This window comes from Brachyistius frenatus, unplaced genomic scaffold (genome assembly GCF_029030835.1).
Source record: "Brachyistius frenatus isolate BFR_SWC_R1_liver_20210118 unplaced genomic scaffold, ASM2903083v1 Contig_6, whole genome shotgun sequence".
NCBI classification, from domain to species: Eukaryota; Metazoa; Chordata; class Actinopteri; family Embiotocidae; genus Brachyistius; species Brachyistius frenatus.
This window is the reverse complement of record NW_027210605.1, coordinates 8591277-8609362: the sequence shown is the minus strand read 5'-3', so window position 1 is coordinate 8609362 and position 18086 is coordinate 8591277. Positions and strand designations below refer to the sequence as shown.

General features: G+C 40.3%; 2 protein-coding genes across 5 annotated transcripts in view; one reads left to right on the top strand and one right to left on the bottom strand.

Moving 5' to 3' along the window:
• cntn3a.1 (contactin 3a, tandem duplicate 1) overlaps positions 1-18086 on the bottom strand; it is a 284181-nt gene that overhangs the window by 177921 nt on the left and 88174 nt on the right. The window lies entirely within an intron of this gene.
• Positions 4536-18086, top strand: part of cntn3a.2 (contactin 3a, tandem duplicate 2) — a 35021-nt gene continuing 21470 nt past the window's right edge. For all 4 annotated transcript variants that reach the window (XM_069689051.1, XM_069689049.1, XM_069689050.1 and 1 more), the window contains exons 1-9: positions 4536-4990; positions 7658-7795; positions 8550-8685; positions 11839-12014; positions 13430-13525; positions 13722-13925; positions 14785-14887; positions 15215-15399; positions 16247-16383. In XM_069689051.1, coding sequence (XP_069545152.1) covers positions 7741-7795; positions 8550-8685; positions 11839-12014; positions 13430-13525; positions 13722-13925; positions 14785-14887; positions 15215-15399; positions 16247-16383 — 1092 coding nt within the window. In that variant the 5' untranslated portion in view covers positions 4536-4990; positions 7658-7740. The remainder of the gene's footprint in view (positions 4991-7657; positions 7796-8549; positions 8686-11838; positions 12015-13429; positions 13526-13721; positions 13926-14784; positions 14888-15214; positions 15400-16246; positions 16384-18086) is intronic.

The following is an 18086-nucleotide window of genomic DNA, read 5'->3' as shown; positions in this document are numbered from 1 at the left end:
TGTGTGTGTGTGTGTGTGTGTGTGTGTGTGTGTGTGTGTGTGTGTGTGTGTGTGTGTGTGTGTGTGTGTGTGTGTGTGTGTGTGTGTGTGTGTGTGTCTTCCATAGAAGAACCTCCACTTCCCAGTCTTCAAAATCATGCGTTTTTCCCCACCCAGCCTGAAGAATTTCTGTCAGGTGTGCAGTCAGGATTTGAGCAATGTTCTGTGATCAAGAAACATCATAATTAACATCTTAAATCCCATTTGAAGTGTGTGCGCTAGAGATTTCCTCACCTACTTTGAGGGAAATTGCTGTGTTTCGCTGTCTGTTAACCAACCTGCAGAGTGAGCAAATTAAGCGGTGATGTTTTCGCCTGCAAAACTGGGTTAAACATGGGGGTCGCTGCATTGTGCGATAAGCGCACATCTTGCAACCGTTTGCTCTTTTCTTTATGCTCTCCCAAAATTAGACAAGACAGAAGTAATACAGGAGCATTTACTGTAAGTCCTCTGAATGGTTGAGAAATAAGACCTAATGACTTTTGCAGCTTAACATGTGCATCCAAGACACAATGCTCATTGCCACCGTACACACACATACCACAAGTACACACACACACACACACTCACACAGATGCACTCACACACACAGAAAGCAGTAATACCTTTAGGGGCTTGCTATTAAGATGGTTAATCCGTGGGCCTCGAGAGAAGCAGGATAAAATATTCCTCGAGGAAGCTTTTCACAACAAGCTCTGAGGATCAAGTGCATGAATAAATTACAGACATAATTAAAGGAAATGTCAAATGGCTGCTGTATGGAGCATTATTAACAATGTTCTTGCCATGTTAAAGAAACCTGGGCCCAAAATGAGGACGATCAATGCAGGTTTAATGGGGTACCTGTTAGACTGGGGGACTACAGGACCTACGATACTTACACAGTGAGGCCCAGCATTGACCTGTGTGTTTGTTAATGTTCAAAACGGTAACGTGATTATGGTGGTAAAGATGAGAGGTTGGTGCTTGTGTCTGAGAGAGAGAGAGACAGTCAGAGTAATGAAGGGAAGTTGTTTACCTGAGAGTGGAAGAGTCTGACTAGAAGGAGGAGCAGAGAATTGGAAGAGAAAGCAGTTTCTCTTGAGTCTTGTCATGGGAAATACATCTTTTCACAATGAACCAAAGCTGTCAGCGGATGCTTATCAAAAACAGTGAAACGTCAGCCCTCTGCAGCTCAGGACCAGAGCAACCCAATTTCTTTCAGTTGGTGAATGCAGCCTTGAATTATGGTCACGTCAAGTAAGTTTTCTTCGAACAACCCAAAATCACACATTTCTCTCAGAGGGCTTTATAACCTTTACAATGTACAACACCCACTTTTCATCCTCAGACCTGGAAGCATCAGACTTGTGATAGCTGATGTTTACATAGAGTGCAGAGAAAAAGCAGTTTTAGAGTTAGTAGCAAAGGCAGCTGGGAATTAACTTGTTCTTTAGTGCCATTGAACTAGATTGAAGATTCAATGCAATAAGTGCTTCAGCTTTTGAATATTGTATTTTGTACCAGGGGTGATCTCTGTTTTATTGTATTTTATTATATTTAATGAATATATGCAAATGAGATTGTGACATGAATGTGTGTGTGTGTGTGTGTGTGTGTGTGTGTGTGTGTGTGTGTGTGTGTGTGTGTGTGTGTGTGTGTGTGTGTGTGTGTGTGTGTGTGTGTGTGTGTGTGTGTGTGTGCGCGCGCGTGCGAGAATTTCAGGAAATTAGGTTTTCTTTTTACTAGAATTCACTGCTCTTATACCTAATATGACAATGGCAGTGAACTTGAAACTAATAGAACCAATGACAATATGAAGTAAAAAATATAGAATAAAAAGTAAATATACATGTTTAAGAGTCAGGCAAAAAGTGAAAGTATTTGGTATACTGTGGATCAATCAATAGGGCTCAGCCTCTCCTTTTGTGTCCTTCTCTCCCCTGTGTACATGTTGTTTTTGTTTTTCCCTTTATTTTGTGTGTTTGTCCTTTCTCCCTCGGTTATGAATGGTGTGCTTGAGTGTGTTTGTGGAGTCTGTCCTCCCTCCAGGTCTTTTGGGTGGAGAGGACGTTGTGTGGCTCAGGTCTTATGTGTGTAGCAGTGCCTGGAAGTTCCCCAACGTTCTCTGGCATCCATGTTCGTCTTACACTGTAAGTTTACATATGTTATCCTCATTGTCCGTACTGTGACTTGACATGAGCTCAGGTGACACATCAAACACCTTTTAATAGATTCAACTGCAGGTTACCTGCTCTGTTACATTTCCATGACAACCAGGTGCTATTTCTGCACTGTGAGTAGCACACACGTTCCGTTATACCCACACCACTTCAGTCTCATCCAGTCAGAAACTAGTTTTGAGGGATGTCACTCAGCCTCTATGCCCCGGCTGCACACAAAGAAAAAGCCACATTCACATATTTTTGAGTCATTTTAACACCCCACTCTGGAGCTCGATGTTTGCAGCCACTCACAGGTCATTATATTGGTTTTCTGGTACATGTATACTTGAGTCCTAATGGCTCTCACCAACCCACCCACCCCCATATTCTATCTGGCAGCCACCCCTACCTCCATAAGCTTGCACAAGTCCGCCAATTTTATGCTGCCTATACAGTGTGAAATGAAGGCTTGTTGAATTAAACAAACAACTGGGGAAGAAAGTCAAACCAAGGCAAACCACACCCAATTTTCTCAGTGGTTTGTTTGGGGACTTTGTGCACCTGGGTGGTAAGACATCTATTGATGCTGCCTCAAAAATGATCCATAGAAAGATTTAAAAAAAAAAAAAAAAGGTTAAGTGATAGATAGTTAACATGATAAAACGGCATCTTTTTAAGGGCTTTGAATATTTTGAGTAAGATAGAGTCAAGTCAGTTTATTTACACAGCCAAAATCCCAAAATTGCCCCAAAGGGCTTTTATTCAGCATCTTCTATGTAGACCCTTGATTTGTAAATGTAAAAGCTCCACCCAGGGAAAAAAAAAATGGAGCAAACTCAAAAAGGCCAACAGAGAAGTTATTCCTCTTATGTTATGCAGCATTGCGTACAGCATAGACTAAAATAGCCGATCACTGTTGATGACTAAGTCACATATTCTCTTTTCAGGGAGTCTCTGATGTATTATACTGTACTTACATTGATATTCATTAAACAGTAATATTGTGTTTACCCTGCTGAAAGAATAGTTTGACTTTATTTTGACTTTTTATTTTTATTTATTCATCAACTTTCTTGCTGAGAGTCAAGTAAAAAGACTGATAGCTCTCGTGTTAATTCTATGAAAACGGAGCCTGTGGCCTTTTATCTTAGTTTGGCACAAACACTGATCTGGCAACTTTAAAGCTCACTAATTTGGACTTTGTTATCACCTGCAGAAAAACTGTAAAAATTACAAGTCGCTGTTTCTACCTGGCTTATGGTGACAACAGTGCTGTGACCTCCTGGCTGTAGCTGAAATCATTTATTTTAGAGTGAAAGTTTCAGATTATTTGCATTTGAAATAATGTCACGAGAGTTTTATTCTAACGTTGCTATGGATCCTGATTTGTGCATAGAAAAAAGTGACGTTACCGTTTTCTGAGCCCCTTCTCTTTCAAATCAGTAAGAAGAACTGTGACATAAATCTCTCCAATACTGTTTCAACTGTGACATGTGTTCAAGACCTTATCGCTCATAGTAAGAGATTTATTAGAAGAAATAGGGTTTTTTGAGCCTGTGAAATAATATGTTTGATGTTAATTGACATGAAAACAGTCTCCTATAGAATTTAACAATGCTAAAGATTATTCTAACTTTGCATCTAAGAAATTATATTTTCTTCTTTCACTTCCATACACAGTCACTGTTGCTTCGAGTGGGAATTAAACAGCTTTCTATAGATCTCATTCTGACTGGGTTAGTAGAGCACTTTTAAGATCTGTCATTGAATATTTCTTGTGAAAGCAGTACCTCTTATATTTGATGTACACAGGCCTGTACATTTTTACATTTTAATCAAAGAGCCAGATCTTTTTTGATATTGTGCTGATGATTTAGCTCATTCAAGCATGTGGGTGCTTTAACTTCAGAAATCCTGCACACCTGAATTAGCTCCAGTTTACAACTTGGAGACTAATGAGTCAATTGTTGTTACACTTCATGATGTGGGATTGAATTAAAGTAATATTCTGACTGTTTTGGTCATAGACATGCAGTCCTGGCTGACTGTGCACCATTCTTTTGTAATCATCGGCTACATGTGGGCCAGGAAGAACTGACCAAAGATATCTTCATGTTTATAGAAATGAACTTTTGGCAGACAAACAACTAAAAAGAAAATAGAATTGTATCGTGCTCACTATAGTAGGCGGTGATAACCGTGGTTGGCTCCCAGTTTGGAAGCACTATCCCGGTGTGACGCATGGGGGCGCAGTTCTCCGCCAGGTGCGTCTTCCTCCCTCCCGCACCTTCCCATCGCAGCGCTGCTGCTTCTGGCCGCTCCGTCGCCTCCTCGCCGCCGTGCAGCCCACTCCTTCCTCGCAGGGAGAGCTGACTTGATGCGCATAATAAATCATCTCTGCAAGATTCCTTTTCAAGCCCAATTTCAGACCTACACCGCGTGTTGGATTTGAAAGCATAAACACCAGGCGAGAGTCGAGCCTCGTAACTGGGAATGTTGCAAATGTGATTCAGCACAGCAAACAACGTGGGTGTTGTGTGCGTGCGCGTGTATGGTTTTATTTTTTATTTTTTTGTGGGGGGAGTGGAGGAGAAGGGGAAGAGCAGCGATATGAAACGCGTGTGTTTATGGCTCCTGCGTTACCCGTTATCTGTGACTGACCACCGGCTCAATTTCACCTGTGTGAACGACCTTGCAATTGTGACCGAAATTTTCCTAACGAGGTTTCCATGGAGGATCAGCCTGCCGTTTTTTCCGTGAGGGCTAAATTTGGTTCCTACTGGTGTCAAGATATTTCAGGATAAGAGGTGAGACTAAATATCTATTTATATATACATGCATATATATATATATTTATATACATACAGCGCATGGGCGCTTTGCAATTGTTAACGTGCTCATATCAGCTAAAATATTCACACTGAAATGTATTTGCTTAAATATTTGTGCACTCTATCAGGCTCACGTCGGCCTGTCTTGCTGGTCTGAACTGGCCCATCAATTCTTAAAGCCATGTATTTGATAATGATTGTTTGTTTTAGACTGGAGCAACGTGACGTGCCCTACCAACTGCAGCCAATTCCTCCACACTGATATCTGATTTTGGAGAGGCATGCAGCTAGATACAGGCACTTTCTTTTCTAGGGAGTTGTTTTGTGTCTCAACCATGCGTTTCTTTGTCAAAGTGATGTAGGGATGCAGTCAAACACATACTGGTGTTTTAGTCACTGCCTGCTCCTTTGGTTCCTACCTGATGTGATGCCACACTGCAGCCTGGCACCTCACCCTCTGATAGCCAACCCACAGGCCAAGACCAATATATTTTAGGGGTTTAATCTGCCTTGGGTGGACTTGCACGAGTGGTGCTTTACATTACATTACAGTGGGTGATGAAAGAGAAACCAAACATGTATTCATGTGTCATCAAGAACGCTCTTTTCCAAAAGTGTTTTAAGGCAAAAAATATCTTCAGTGAACCTTGAGCAGTATCTCAGCGCTGATGGGCTTTACGTCCCCTGACATACAGTGAGTGAAAAAGGTGCAGACACACACGTACACACTTCATTTCTACTGTGCAACATTCAGCAATTCAGTAATTGCATACTTGTATGATACAATGTCAACTGGAATATCTGTGATGAATGCAGCTCAGGCCTTCAAACTATAAGTACACTGCCACTCTTTCAGCTGGGCAATTTGTTCAAGCAGCTTGTTACTTGGATGCAGGCGGAGTGTGATGGAGGTGGTAGATATCATGTTTATACTTTTTTTTTTAATTGTTGTTCGTGTCAGTTAACTCTGTGGTTTGTTGGCTTTGGAAGATGCCCTCTTTGATTAAGAGTGATTCACACAGTCACCACGCTTCATCACCGTCATTGCTGAAAGTGTGCGTGTGTGTGCGCCTTTGGGCTTGTATCTGTGTGTATGTGCATGTGCGTGAACAATACTATGTGAACATATGTTACACTGACATAATGCTGTAACTCAGTAGTTTGCATATATGAATGATTTATTAGATCTGTGTGGAAAGAAAAGCAGCACATGGCCTCAGCTGTCACATGGAGCCATCCCCGACAAAACCCAATTACAAATGCAAACCATAATATGCAAAGTTGACAGTAGTGTAATACCCACTGTACCTTTCACACACACACACACACACACACACACACACACACACACACACACACACACACACACACACACACACACACACACACACACACACACACACACCAATCCTCAGTCCTGAGGTGGCAGCAGTTTGTACACTCTGGGCCTATGACTGAGGTATGGCATGCAGGACTCTTCTCCAGAGGTACCGTACCAATCCAATTTTGCAGACTTTGGAGGAAGAAAAAGGGCCGAGCAAACATGAAAGGTTGAGAAGAAAATCCTGGCTGAGACCCCATGTGTCTGATTTGACATCCAGGCAGCTGACAAACAATTAGACCCTCCATAAGTAGCGCTCTGAACCAGGCTCGCCTCGGGATTAGGCCATAAATGAGCCGCACATCATGGCTTATGTCTTCTAAATGGAAAGTGAGTGTATGTGTGTGTGTGTGGAGGCTGGCTGGCAATGTGTTTTACATTGTGAGAGAGCAAGTTTGGTGCGTAGGTGTGTGTGTGGGTTGTGTGACATTTAGCAGATTGATGTTATTATCTGTCCCTGCCCTTAATATATCTTGAACACCTCTTGAAGAAATTTGTATTGTGTGTGTGGGGGGGTGGGGCATGCCTTCATGCAGGTGTAGACTGATGTACACAAATCTGCATATACTCTGCACAGTTGTATGTGTGTGTGACTGCTCACTTTACTGCTGTGCTATTGCCGGTTCTCCGTTGTGTATATGTTTGACATTTCATAATTGCATCATTACTCGCTCAGTCTCCTCCTGCAAGAAGCGGGAGCATCGCAATTTGCAACACATGCTACAAGCAGACAGACTCTTGCCCTTGATTATGGACCTGGGTGGAATGGCTTCCTGATCAGGCTGTCTTGATTCACCCCAGCATGTGGGAAGACACATGCTGCTGTGGGTGAATCTAATTGATTGGATGGCACCCAATTCCCAGGTCCAAGTCTCCTCAGACAGCAGAGTGAATCCGTCCAAGTAAAGGATGAGCTTAGGCGTCGGTCGCTCCCCTAATAGATTGGCATGGATTTCCTCCCATATGCCTGTGGTATCACCCTCAGACATCTCTAGGTGTAAGTTGCCCACACCACAGGGCACAAAGTGACATTGCCTGGATCTTCGCTGATATGAAATGTGAGAATGGACACAAGAAAGGAAAAACATCCAGAAGCAAACTGCGCTTCCAATTTTTTTTTCTAAATATATTTTCTCTTCCAGACATTCTAACACTTCCTCTGTCTTCTTGTGATAGATGATTAAAAGGTTTGATATTAAAAGAAGGATAAAAAATATTTTTATTTTATTTGGTATTTTACCACCAAAATCCCCTATCAACAGGTCAAGCTCCTCTCTCCCAGAGAACATAAGTGCCATTTCAAAGTGTATTGGATGAAAGTCTCATTTACCCTTGGCTGCCAAAGATGACGTTGCCATGGAAACAGCTTCTACTGTTATCAATCATCGACTGTCTGACAGGTAAAACATCTTTTTATATGGGGTAATGATTTTTTTCACGTTTGGACATTTACAGTTGCGGAATGATGTGTGAAGAGACAAAAATCATGTCCGAGGTGAGAGGACAGCCCTGGTTTAAAGGAACACTCCTCAGTATTGACTTCCATTCACAGCAGAAACACAATACTCTCAATCTTCTTCTTCATTTCACTGTGATTGCAACCTGGAGAGACATTCTCCTTTTCTTTTACACAGTTTTCCTTGACATTTAGTAGAAAATGTAGCACAAAACCAGAGCAAAAGGCTTTCCCTTCTATTAAAGAAACATTCTTTTCATAATGTTTATACTCGCAGAAGGAGGCAACAATAATTGCTTCTCTAATGTGCAACAGATTGCCTGTAAATGTTTGAAAAATTACAGTTTTTCTGTTGAATCATATGAAAATATAATTATCTTTTACTGCTGGAACGACAGTTCCTCTATTTTAACGTGATATAATCGGTATCCAGATACAGTGCTGCATTCTCAGGTGTCCATTATATTCAGTTTATTTGTTTGACAGAATATGAACTCTGCAACACCTCTAGATCATATGAGAAATATTGAATCCCTTTCTGTGCTTGGTTATGTCCAGACTCCTTTTTTTGAACAATCCTCCCTTTGACACTGTGTAAACTATTTCCACCAGAAAAGCAGTGAATAATGGAGGCCTACTGCTATCAAAATGGCCCTTTTTCTGTCTCCAAACTCAGGCTGTGACTGTTTCTCTGACAGATTGTCTGGACAGTGGATCATTCCATGGTCCAAGATGGAGGATGGAGCCAGGTGACTTGTTCATTCCTGTCGACTCCATAGAAGAAGAAGCTACTCTGACCTGTGACGCTAAAGGAACACCGTCTCCTCAGTACAGGTAAGGACACGTTCAAATTAATGTGTAAGCATTAAGGTTTGATAATTAAAACGATAAAAAAACAATTTGCAAATCAATAATCGCATAATCTATCTGAATAGTGGGTTATAAAAACTTACTGCACAAAAGTGTAGATTAGTAAGTGTATAATTATCACCATTTATCATTTTTTTTTTTGAATGAACATAGAGGGACTCGGCAACTCATTTGCACTTTCTCTCTTTCCACTTTCATCACTGAAAGTGTTTTCAGAGCTGTCACCATCATAAAAAGACTTTGTTTAATGTAAATCAGTGGGATCAATGGAGGCAACCTAAGTGATGTACTTCTTTTAAAAAATAGGGATATTGTTGGCAATATATATATATATGTATATATGCTTGCAGGTTCTGCCTTCAGAATACTGTAAACAAAGGAAAAGGAGGCTGCTTACTCTTCTATTTATTTCCTCCAAATTAGACCGTAATGGATAGAAACACTCTAAGCTGTGGTGTCATTTTGGCTCTACTAATTCATATTGACTCGCACACCACCAATCTGCCTCTAGTCTCACCAGATAGTATCTTAGGGACATGCGTGTAGCATCTTAATGATCGTCTCCTCTTATAAAACGCCATGAGACCAATGCAGGTTGCTAGACACCAGTTGGGTTCCAGCAGGCATTGATTATAAGTGTTTTAGGATTTCAACGTTGGAATTACGGCAGCACAGCCAGCGCAGATGAGCTGAATGATAGCGTTGTGGAGTGCGTACACTCATTATTTCAGGCTTTTCACATTCCCCACCTAAGACCAGGTATTTCCATGTACTGATTAAAGGCGAAGATGAGCATGTTTAACGTGGTGTCTTGTCAAGCGGGCTGTGCTAGGCTCTGCATGCCTTCAGCACCTCTCTGGCTTCTCTCTTGAAGTGTAAATGGGCTCACACTTCTCCTTCCCCCTTATTCTTTTTCCCCTTTTTTCCCTTCTTCTGCCACTCCTGTCACTCACAGAAATATGAGACTTTCATAGTATGCACACAGTAGCAGCATAATAACTCATGGGAGAGAACAAAACATATCTTACATAGAGAAGCATCTTCTCCACAGCAGGCCATAAAAGTGAAGCTGTATGAGTTTCTTAAAACCTAAATAGAAGGTTACTTGACTAACCTTTACTTGACCTGAAGTTTGAACCCTGGACACTCTGGACAGAAGGATCATGCAGAATACTCAAGTTTCTCTGCGGTCAGATGGCCAAGCAACATGTGTTCACAGAATGAGTTTCAAGCAGAGTAATTCAGTATCCCAGTTGCTATTCAATCAGCTGCTCTATGTTCATGGCACCACTGAACAGCAAAGGCACTTCACAGAAGGTCAAAAAGAGGTAAAAATGGTGACCATTGAATGCAAGTGAGTGGACAAAGACATCAAGGCATAAGCAAGGATGTATAGCCAGTCGATCCAACCGTTTTGGTATTTATGGTACAAGAAGTAGTAGGCATTATTCTCAATACATCCTGTGACACAGCTGTCAAGTGTCTAGAACGTGGCAGCAAACACTCATTAACTTTCAATGGCTTGGATACATTTTTTAAGAAATTATTTTGAAGGTTAGACTTGAAAGCTTTTGACAAGTCAGCCATTGCGACCTCCACATCTTTCATTTCCACTTAAGGAAAGCAGAATAGAAGAATATGTCTGAAAGAAAGAAAGAGTTATTTTCTGTGTTAAGAGAAAAATGATGGAACATTCTTGAAAAGTGCTCCATCCTTGAACCCATCAATGCTCAGTTTTTGAATAGCATTTGAAAAGAGATGGAGTGTTGCAGTGGCAAAGAATGAAAAAAAAAAAAGTATTTTCCCACTGAATAATGGCACTTGTTTAAATTTATGAATTAACCTCATGTTTTTAAGAGTTCTTTTAGGTGCTTCATTTATTTGATCGCGCAATCTGAACCTGCTGTGTGATGTGTAATTTTTCAAATTCCCTCGCTTGGTAAGTGTAGCGAGGATGTAATAGAGGGTGAAAAAGAGTTTAAAAGGCATTCATTGTTACCTCTTGCCAAGTGCTAATGTTTTGTCCTAATGAAAAGTCAAAGGTGGAATAATGTCACATTATGTAAATATAATGTGACAGAGAAGAGGTGATTATGGTTAGACTGATGATAATATCTAGGATGGCTTCTAAAACCTTTTGCTTCTGCTCTCCTTCAAAGCAGAGGGCAGCTTTGTGTATAATACTCTTAAGATTAAAATTTAATGATCCCATTGGGGGAAATGAGTTAACTGCAGCAGCATGTAGTGCCAGAGCTAAATAAAGAAAAGTAGAATAAAAACAGAAACACACAACACAAGTAAGAAATTTGCATTTCAAGGTTCATACAAACACACAATCAACAACTCTAAAAAGCATCTGTTAAATACACAAATAACTGATGTATAAATATTGTAGCATTATGGAATTTCTATGACAGATTGCCCTTACGGAAAAACCTAGTGAATTTCACATGTGCAAAAACTCATGTGATCACAGGTGACCACATACACATGTGAAGCATGTATGGGAAACGTGGTTTTCTCATGTTTTCATGGTGTGATGTGTGAAGCCCAAGTAGATTCCCTTGAGAAAAAAAAAACCTGTCCACATATTTTACCCATGTTACCATATGTAGCAAAATGTGGTAAACATGTGAGCACGTCCCATGTGAAAAACACAGTAAACACGTGTTTTTTTTCTGTTAAGGTACAGGGAGAAAATAATATCCAGCAGTCATGAATGTGTAAATATAGGCAGATGCATGAAACTGTCAGTAAATAATGTGACCATTCAAATACTTTACAGGAAATGTACTTTTGCCTGGCATGCACATATGATACCCTGTATAAATTCAGAAGATGCTCTTCTTTGTAGATTTGTTTGTTTGTCTGTCAGGAAAGTTGAAGCATGGCAGGAAAAGAACTACAGACAAAAATCCTAACCAAAAATGTTCAATTCAGCCTGCAACACTTCAAATACCTCGACACCAGCCCAAATCACAGTATATTATTCTTACTCCAAGTGAGTGACCACAGTGAGTTGTGTTCTCCACTCACCTCCTGTCAGACCACCTTGGTTGGTAGAAAGAAATGGACTGCGCATTTTGCCAGGGACTGATGGTGTCTTTGGCCTCGCAGATGGTCGTTGAATGGGACTCTCATAAATCTGGGCCTGGATCGGCGGCGGCGTCTGTCTGGGGGCAACCTCATTATAAGCAGTCTGGACCGCTACCAGGATGTCGGGATGTACCAGTGTATGGCCTACAACACTGTAGGAGCTATTCTCAGCAGGAGAGCAAGTCTGCTGTTTGCCTGTAAGTTGTAGTCACTTTTTTCCAAAGAAAAGCCATTGAAGTGTAACCGCACTTAACTGCAAATAATGCAGACGCAACAAAAAAGTGGAACGGCCACAGCTTGCAGTATTTAACAGTGTACTGCAACTTGGGTGTGAAGCTTCATTAAATCTTAAAGTAACATGGGAACATGGGAATAACAAACCAACACTGAGGACTTCAGTTTGTGTTGTTTATTTCAATCAAAAGTCATTGCTATTTCATTGGATGCACTTTGGGTTACAGCAGTTAGCCAAATATAGTGCAAGAAGCGTTTGAAAAATATCCTTAAATGGATTGAAGCCTGAAGAGAAAACTGGAATATAACATACGTTTAGAAAAAGAAAGTAAGAATAATGCAAATAAATAAAAGCTGCAATGCAAACATACCTGTGTACACAACTGCGTGGCCAAATAATAACTTAGACAGTATATAGAATTTCTTTGACATCACGTATTGGGAGGTGAAACCAATAAACATTTCAAATGAATAACCAAATGAATACGTATTATTTATGCATCAGTCACTAAGGCTTCTCTTCATGCACATCACAACAAAACATCTTTTCACACCTTCGCTCAGTGTTGGTCTCTGGCCATGCGGATATTTTTGGATTTATTTGACAAGCTTTTAAGATATGCACCGCTGAGATTTGCGGTGCTCCAAAAAATTGAATAATCACATTTACAAAAAACTCAGAATGAGTCAGAATTAATGTCCTGGTTTCACTGGATCATCTTTAAACAGCACTGATGAGAGTTTTAGCCATTTTCACCTTCAAATGAAGATATTTTCCAATGTGTGCAGTAAAGTCCATTGATTATACAAACTAACTGGAAGATATCTGTATGGCGAATATTTTTTTGTGATGATGACCCTGAAAACAAATGTATTAATTATAATAATAACAAGTGTTGTTTTGTTTTTGTTTTTGTTTTTTTATCCCCCAGCATTATTTTTATGTAATGCTACAGAATATTATAAAGCATTGTCTACTTATTTACCTCCTAAGTTGGATTTGAGCATTTCAATATTTTCTGTTAGTGTTAAGAGCCCTTGCAGCCGATCCCATCATGCCATACTGTATTATACACAGCTTTCATAAACATGTACATGACTGGAGTTATAGCCTGTTCTTTACAGCCTAATTCCAACGACATAAAATGTATACCTGATATCTCATTTAGGCTCTGGGTTGACATTTCTGCACACACTCTCTTCTCTCTGCTTTCTTTCTCGCTCTGAGGCATTGCAGAAGTGCAATTCTCATTACAGTTTTCTTATGGGCCTGTGTGTCAGTGTCTTGCTGAAAGCTTTTACTCAGCTCTGCTACACTCCCTTGATATGTGAGATCCTGCAGTGATCCGTCTTTTCTTTTTCTTTTTTCCCCTCTCAGACTTAGATCATTTCAAAGTTCACACAAGAAGCGCTGTGTCAGTCCGAGAGGGGCAAGGAGTGGTGTTACTGTGTGGAACGCCCACTTCCTCAGGAGGTAAACTGTCCGGCCTTTTGTCTGAACCTGAGACTCTGCAGTTTTTTGGAGTTCTAGCGAGGGGCTCTGACAAGATTAAAACATAATCTGGCTGCCACTGATTAGCCTTTATATAATCATATTTAATTCCCTTAATCGCATTTAATATCATACAGTATCCATTGACGGCTCATGTGCGTGCTTGTTTGTCTTCTAGACCTTACTTATGCATGGCTCTTCAACGAGTACCCGTACTTTGTTCAGCAAGACAATCGGCGTTTCGTCTCCCAGCAGACGGGAAACCTTTACATCGCCAAAGTGGAGTCCTCTGACGTGGGGAACTACACCTGTGTAGTGATGAACAGCATCACGAAGGGCAAGGTTCAAAGCTCACCTACGTCTCTGATCCTGAGGACAGACGGTAAGGCGCAGTGCACGGACGTGACGTGACAAGTGTGCCTGTCAGCCTTGTATTATGGAACTTCCATTTTAAGGTGGCTTTAATCATCGTACTAGCATGAGTGCATTGTCCTGTCTTGCCACTGTAGTTGAGTCACTTAGTGCTAATGCCTGTAAGTAAATAGTTTCTCCTCAATGTAGGCCAGCAAACAAAGCACCCTGAATCTCCTCTTTGCTGACTTTGCTTTCTTATAATTCACATTCCCTTTAAAAGCCTTCCCCTATGCTTTCACATGAATTTCCTGTGGTCTGTTGTTTTATTCTCTGTTATGCTTTCATAGAACGAGTGAATAAAGATTGCCTTCAGAATGAATTAAACATAAGTCATACGTCACTGGACCATTACATTGAGTGTTCTGGCGGCTCAACCAGTTAGTTTCCACTCAGTGTACTGTACATGTAGCTGCATAAATTTAAATCCCACCGCATCACTTTCTGATCCGGATCTCGACTGTCTTCCCTGAATGCTGATATAAACAATGAAACACCAGGGGTAGGGGAACTACCCACTCAAGCTTTGAAATAATAGATAAAAAGTCATGAGCTGAGAAAAACAAGGTTTCACAAACACTCAGCGTATTCCACCAAGACGAGTTTTAAATTATTCCTTGCTGGTGTTTCACTACACCCTGGTGAATGCACACTTAAGAGACGCAGGCTACTACTATGAGTTTACCCATGAGAGAATGTTTGCTCATGTGTCTTTTATTTCTCCTCTGTTAGTTTTACTGTGCTATTGTTTGGTCCATAATGCCAGCCATATTGCTTGTAAGTCATGAATAATGGAAGACTGAACAAGTTCTTGTGCTTCCTCTTCATAGGAGTGATGGGTGAATACGAGCCGAAAATAGAAGTTAATTTCCCAGACAATGTACCAGCCGCGAAAGGATCAACAGTTACGCTGGAGTGTTTCGCCCTTGGGAAGTAAGCTGGACTCCTTGAAGCATGTTTTCAATCTTCCACAGTCTTTCATTGGATACGAGGAACCTCAGGATTTCTATACAGTGAAGTTACAGTGGCAATTATATTTCTTAGAGTGTAACATCAAGCCGTGATAGGTCTAAAAGCCGTGTGAGACGGGGGTTTTTTTGTTGTTGGATTGGGTTAAGGCTAAACCATTCATGTGCAAAAAACTGCACTGAGTAGGCTACGAATTGTTACAGACACTTGCAACCTGACGAGCAGAGATTCTCAGGTAAGTTTAAGAAACTTGAATCAAGAGTCCTCGCTGACGTCCTTTGTCTCTTCCAGCCCTGTCCCAGAAATCACGTGGAGGAGGGCGAACGGTGTTCCCTTCCCCAGCAAAGTCAAAATGAAGTACTCCAATGCCGTGCTGGAGATCCCCAGCTTCCAGCAGGACGATACAGGAGGATATGAGTGTGTGGCTGAGAACAAGATGGGGAGGAACACAGCCACTGGTCGCCTGGCTTTTTATGGTAATCAGACTTTTTCTTTTCTTGCTAAGACAACACAAAACTGTTACTAGCTGTACAATTATTAGGATATAAAGAATTCCACTCCATTCATCAAGCAGTATTTTCTATTTTATTTAATGCTGACATTATTTTTATTGTTTAAGTGGTAAATACTGTAAATACTGTAATTTGCTAATTTAATTATCATTAGAATTTTAGACAGTAACATCTTTCCTGATAATAAACAGTGGGTTTTAATTTTACTGGAGTTGTTACATTTTGGGTTCTTGGCTCGCTTCAGCTGCTGCGTTTCCCTGCGAATTTTGTGAAAGAGGGGAAAATGACACTTGTGAAATTGGAAGTGACAGTATATGTACAGTGGCTGCGAAGTGAGCCGTGCTTATTATGAGCACAGCACTCTAGCCACAAAATTTCCTGAAAAGCTGTAAATATGTAGGAGATGCAGGGTGCTGTGTACTGGATGGGAAATAGACACGGGTGATGTTTATTATACACAGAATTAAGGTGACAGCTTGGGGTGAGCGGTGGTGCCGGCTGCTCCTCACCAGCCACGAGAGCTTCTTGCTTTGTGGTTCGGTGTTTATTGTTAATCTTGAGTTGCCACGGGCGGCTGACACATTTAAGTGATGAAACTCATTGCTGACACTCAATCTTTTCTCCTCTAGCCTTTAAAAGACAAAACTATTCTCCCAACGTTTTATGTTTTCCACTGACTTCGGCTGCCGATCGACACATGCTCTCCTTTGAATTATTTTGGATGCATCATATTTAATGAGATAATGCCTTGAAATGTGTCCTCTGGTTCTTGTTGGATTTATTTCACTGGAGGATATTTCTGTGTCCTCAGCCAAGCCTCAGTGGATCCAGACCATGAAAGACACGGCCCTGGCCATAGAGGAGAGACTGCACTGGGAGTGTCGAGCCAATGGCAAGCCCAAACCCTCCTACACGTGGCTGAAGAACGGCCAACAGCTTCTCTCAGAGGTGAATTACTGCCTGTCTTCTGCCACCTACAAGTGTTTCATTTTAAAGACTTAATCTCCAGCTTCGGCTCATCCTTTCATTTGAGAGAGCCTGGCGCAAAACACATTGCTGTTTTTCAAAGTGTAATTCAGAGTGAGATGAGAGGAGTGCGTAAATAGCTTTGCTGAGGTGTGCCAGTGATGACACATGGGCGTAACTGTCTCTTATTCTGCTTTACCTTGGCAGATTACACAGTCTTAGGGAGTGGATCAGTGTACTTCCTGAGAGAATAGCTCCATTTCACCTGAATGGAGTCAGTGGTTGTTTTTCATTATTCATGGTGCATATTTAAACTCCTTCAGATTTAGGGACAATGGGCCTAATCTACTGTGAAATATACTGTATATAACAGCACATCTTACTCAAGACCACCAGAGAAATAAATACACAGTCTTATTTTGATAAACTTAACTTAACTTGGCTGACATTAACATGGCCTGCTGAGATTTATTTTCTTGGCAATATTTAATAATGTGCAGGGTGAGGCAGCCTGTACATTTTTTTATTTGGACTCCAACTACAACCAGTGTATTATTATTATTATTATTATTATTATTAAAAACACACTTTTAAATGCCATTCTTTATTTTGATTTTAGGAACATTTTTACTGTTGTAAGATATCTGATATTTACAATGAAAGTTTTCAAACTATCTAGTTTCATTTTGACATGTCCAACATTGATAATGAAAAAAAAAATACTGTAGCATACTGTATTGTGTAGGTTTAAATTAAAAATGATATTGAAAATGAAACAGTACAAGTATATTGCAAAAACCTTACATGTAACATTAGAAACAAAATACATTATATAACAGGACACCTTAAATTAAACAGACACAAATCTTGCAATTTCAGTTTTCAATGAGGGATCTTCGATTTGGAAACAGCTACGGTGGTCCTCGAAAGTTTGTAAACCCTTTACAATGTTCTATATTACTGCATAAATATGACCTAAAACATCATCACATTTTAAACAAGTTTTAGAAACAGATACAAAAAGAACCCAATTAAACAAATGAGATAAAAATATAAAACTAAGTTATTAATATATATTGGAAAATTATCCGATCTTACTTATCTGTGAAAGAGGTGTCACAATAATCCGGTATTGATGTAAACGTGATGTTAAAAAAATGACATTAATATAATTGTAATTTCACACATACGATGATATAGTGACCATTCAATCACAAGTATGCATCTGGTTTACACGCCGACACTATAGGAGGCCCTATTTTTCCCTTACAATGATAACTGTGTTGTATTGTATAGATTCAGGTCAGGACTTTGAATTGGCGATTCCAAAACATTGACTTTATTCTACTGAAACTATTTTTGGGAGGATAATTTATGGGTCCTTGTCTGACTGCATGACGCACAGACAGATTTTCTGATATTTTCCTTAAAAGTTCACCGCCATAGGTCAGAATTAATTTGTTTCATTAATGATGGCAAACCATCCAGGCACAGATGGGGCAAAACAGGCCCAAACCATGATACTACCACCACCATTTTTCACAGATGAGATAAGATTCTAATGATGGAATGTAGTGTTCCCTTTTATCAATACATAATTCTTCTCATTTAAGTAAAAAAGTTATTTTGTACATTTGTCTCATCCGTCTACAAAACATTTTTCCGATAGCCTTCCGGTTTGTCCA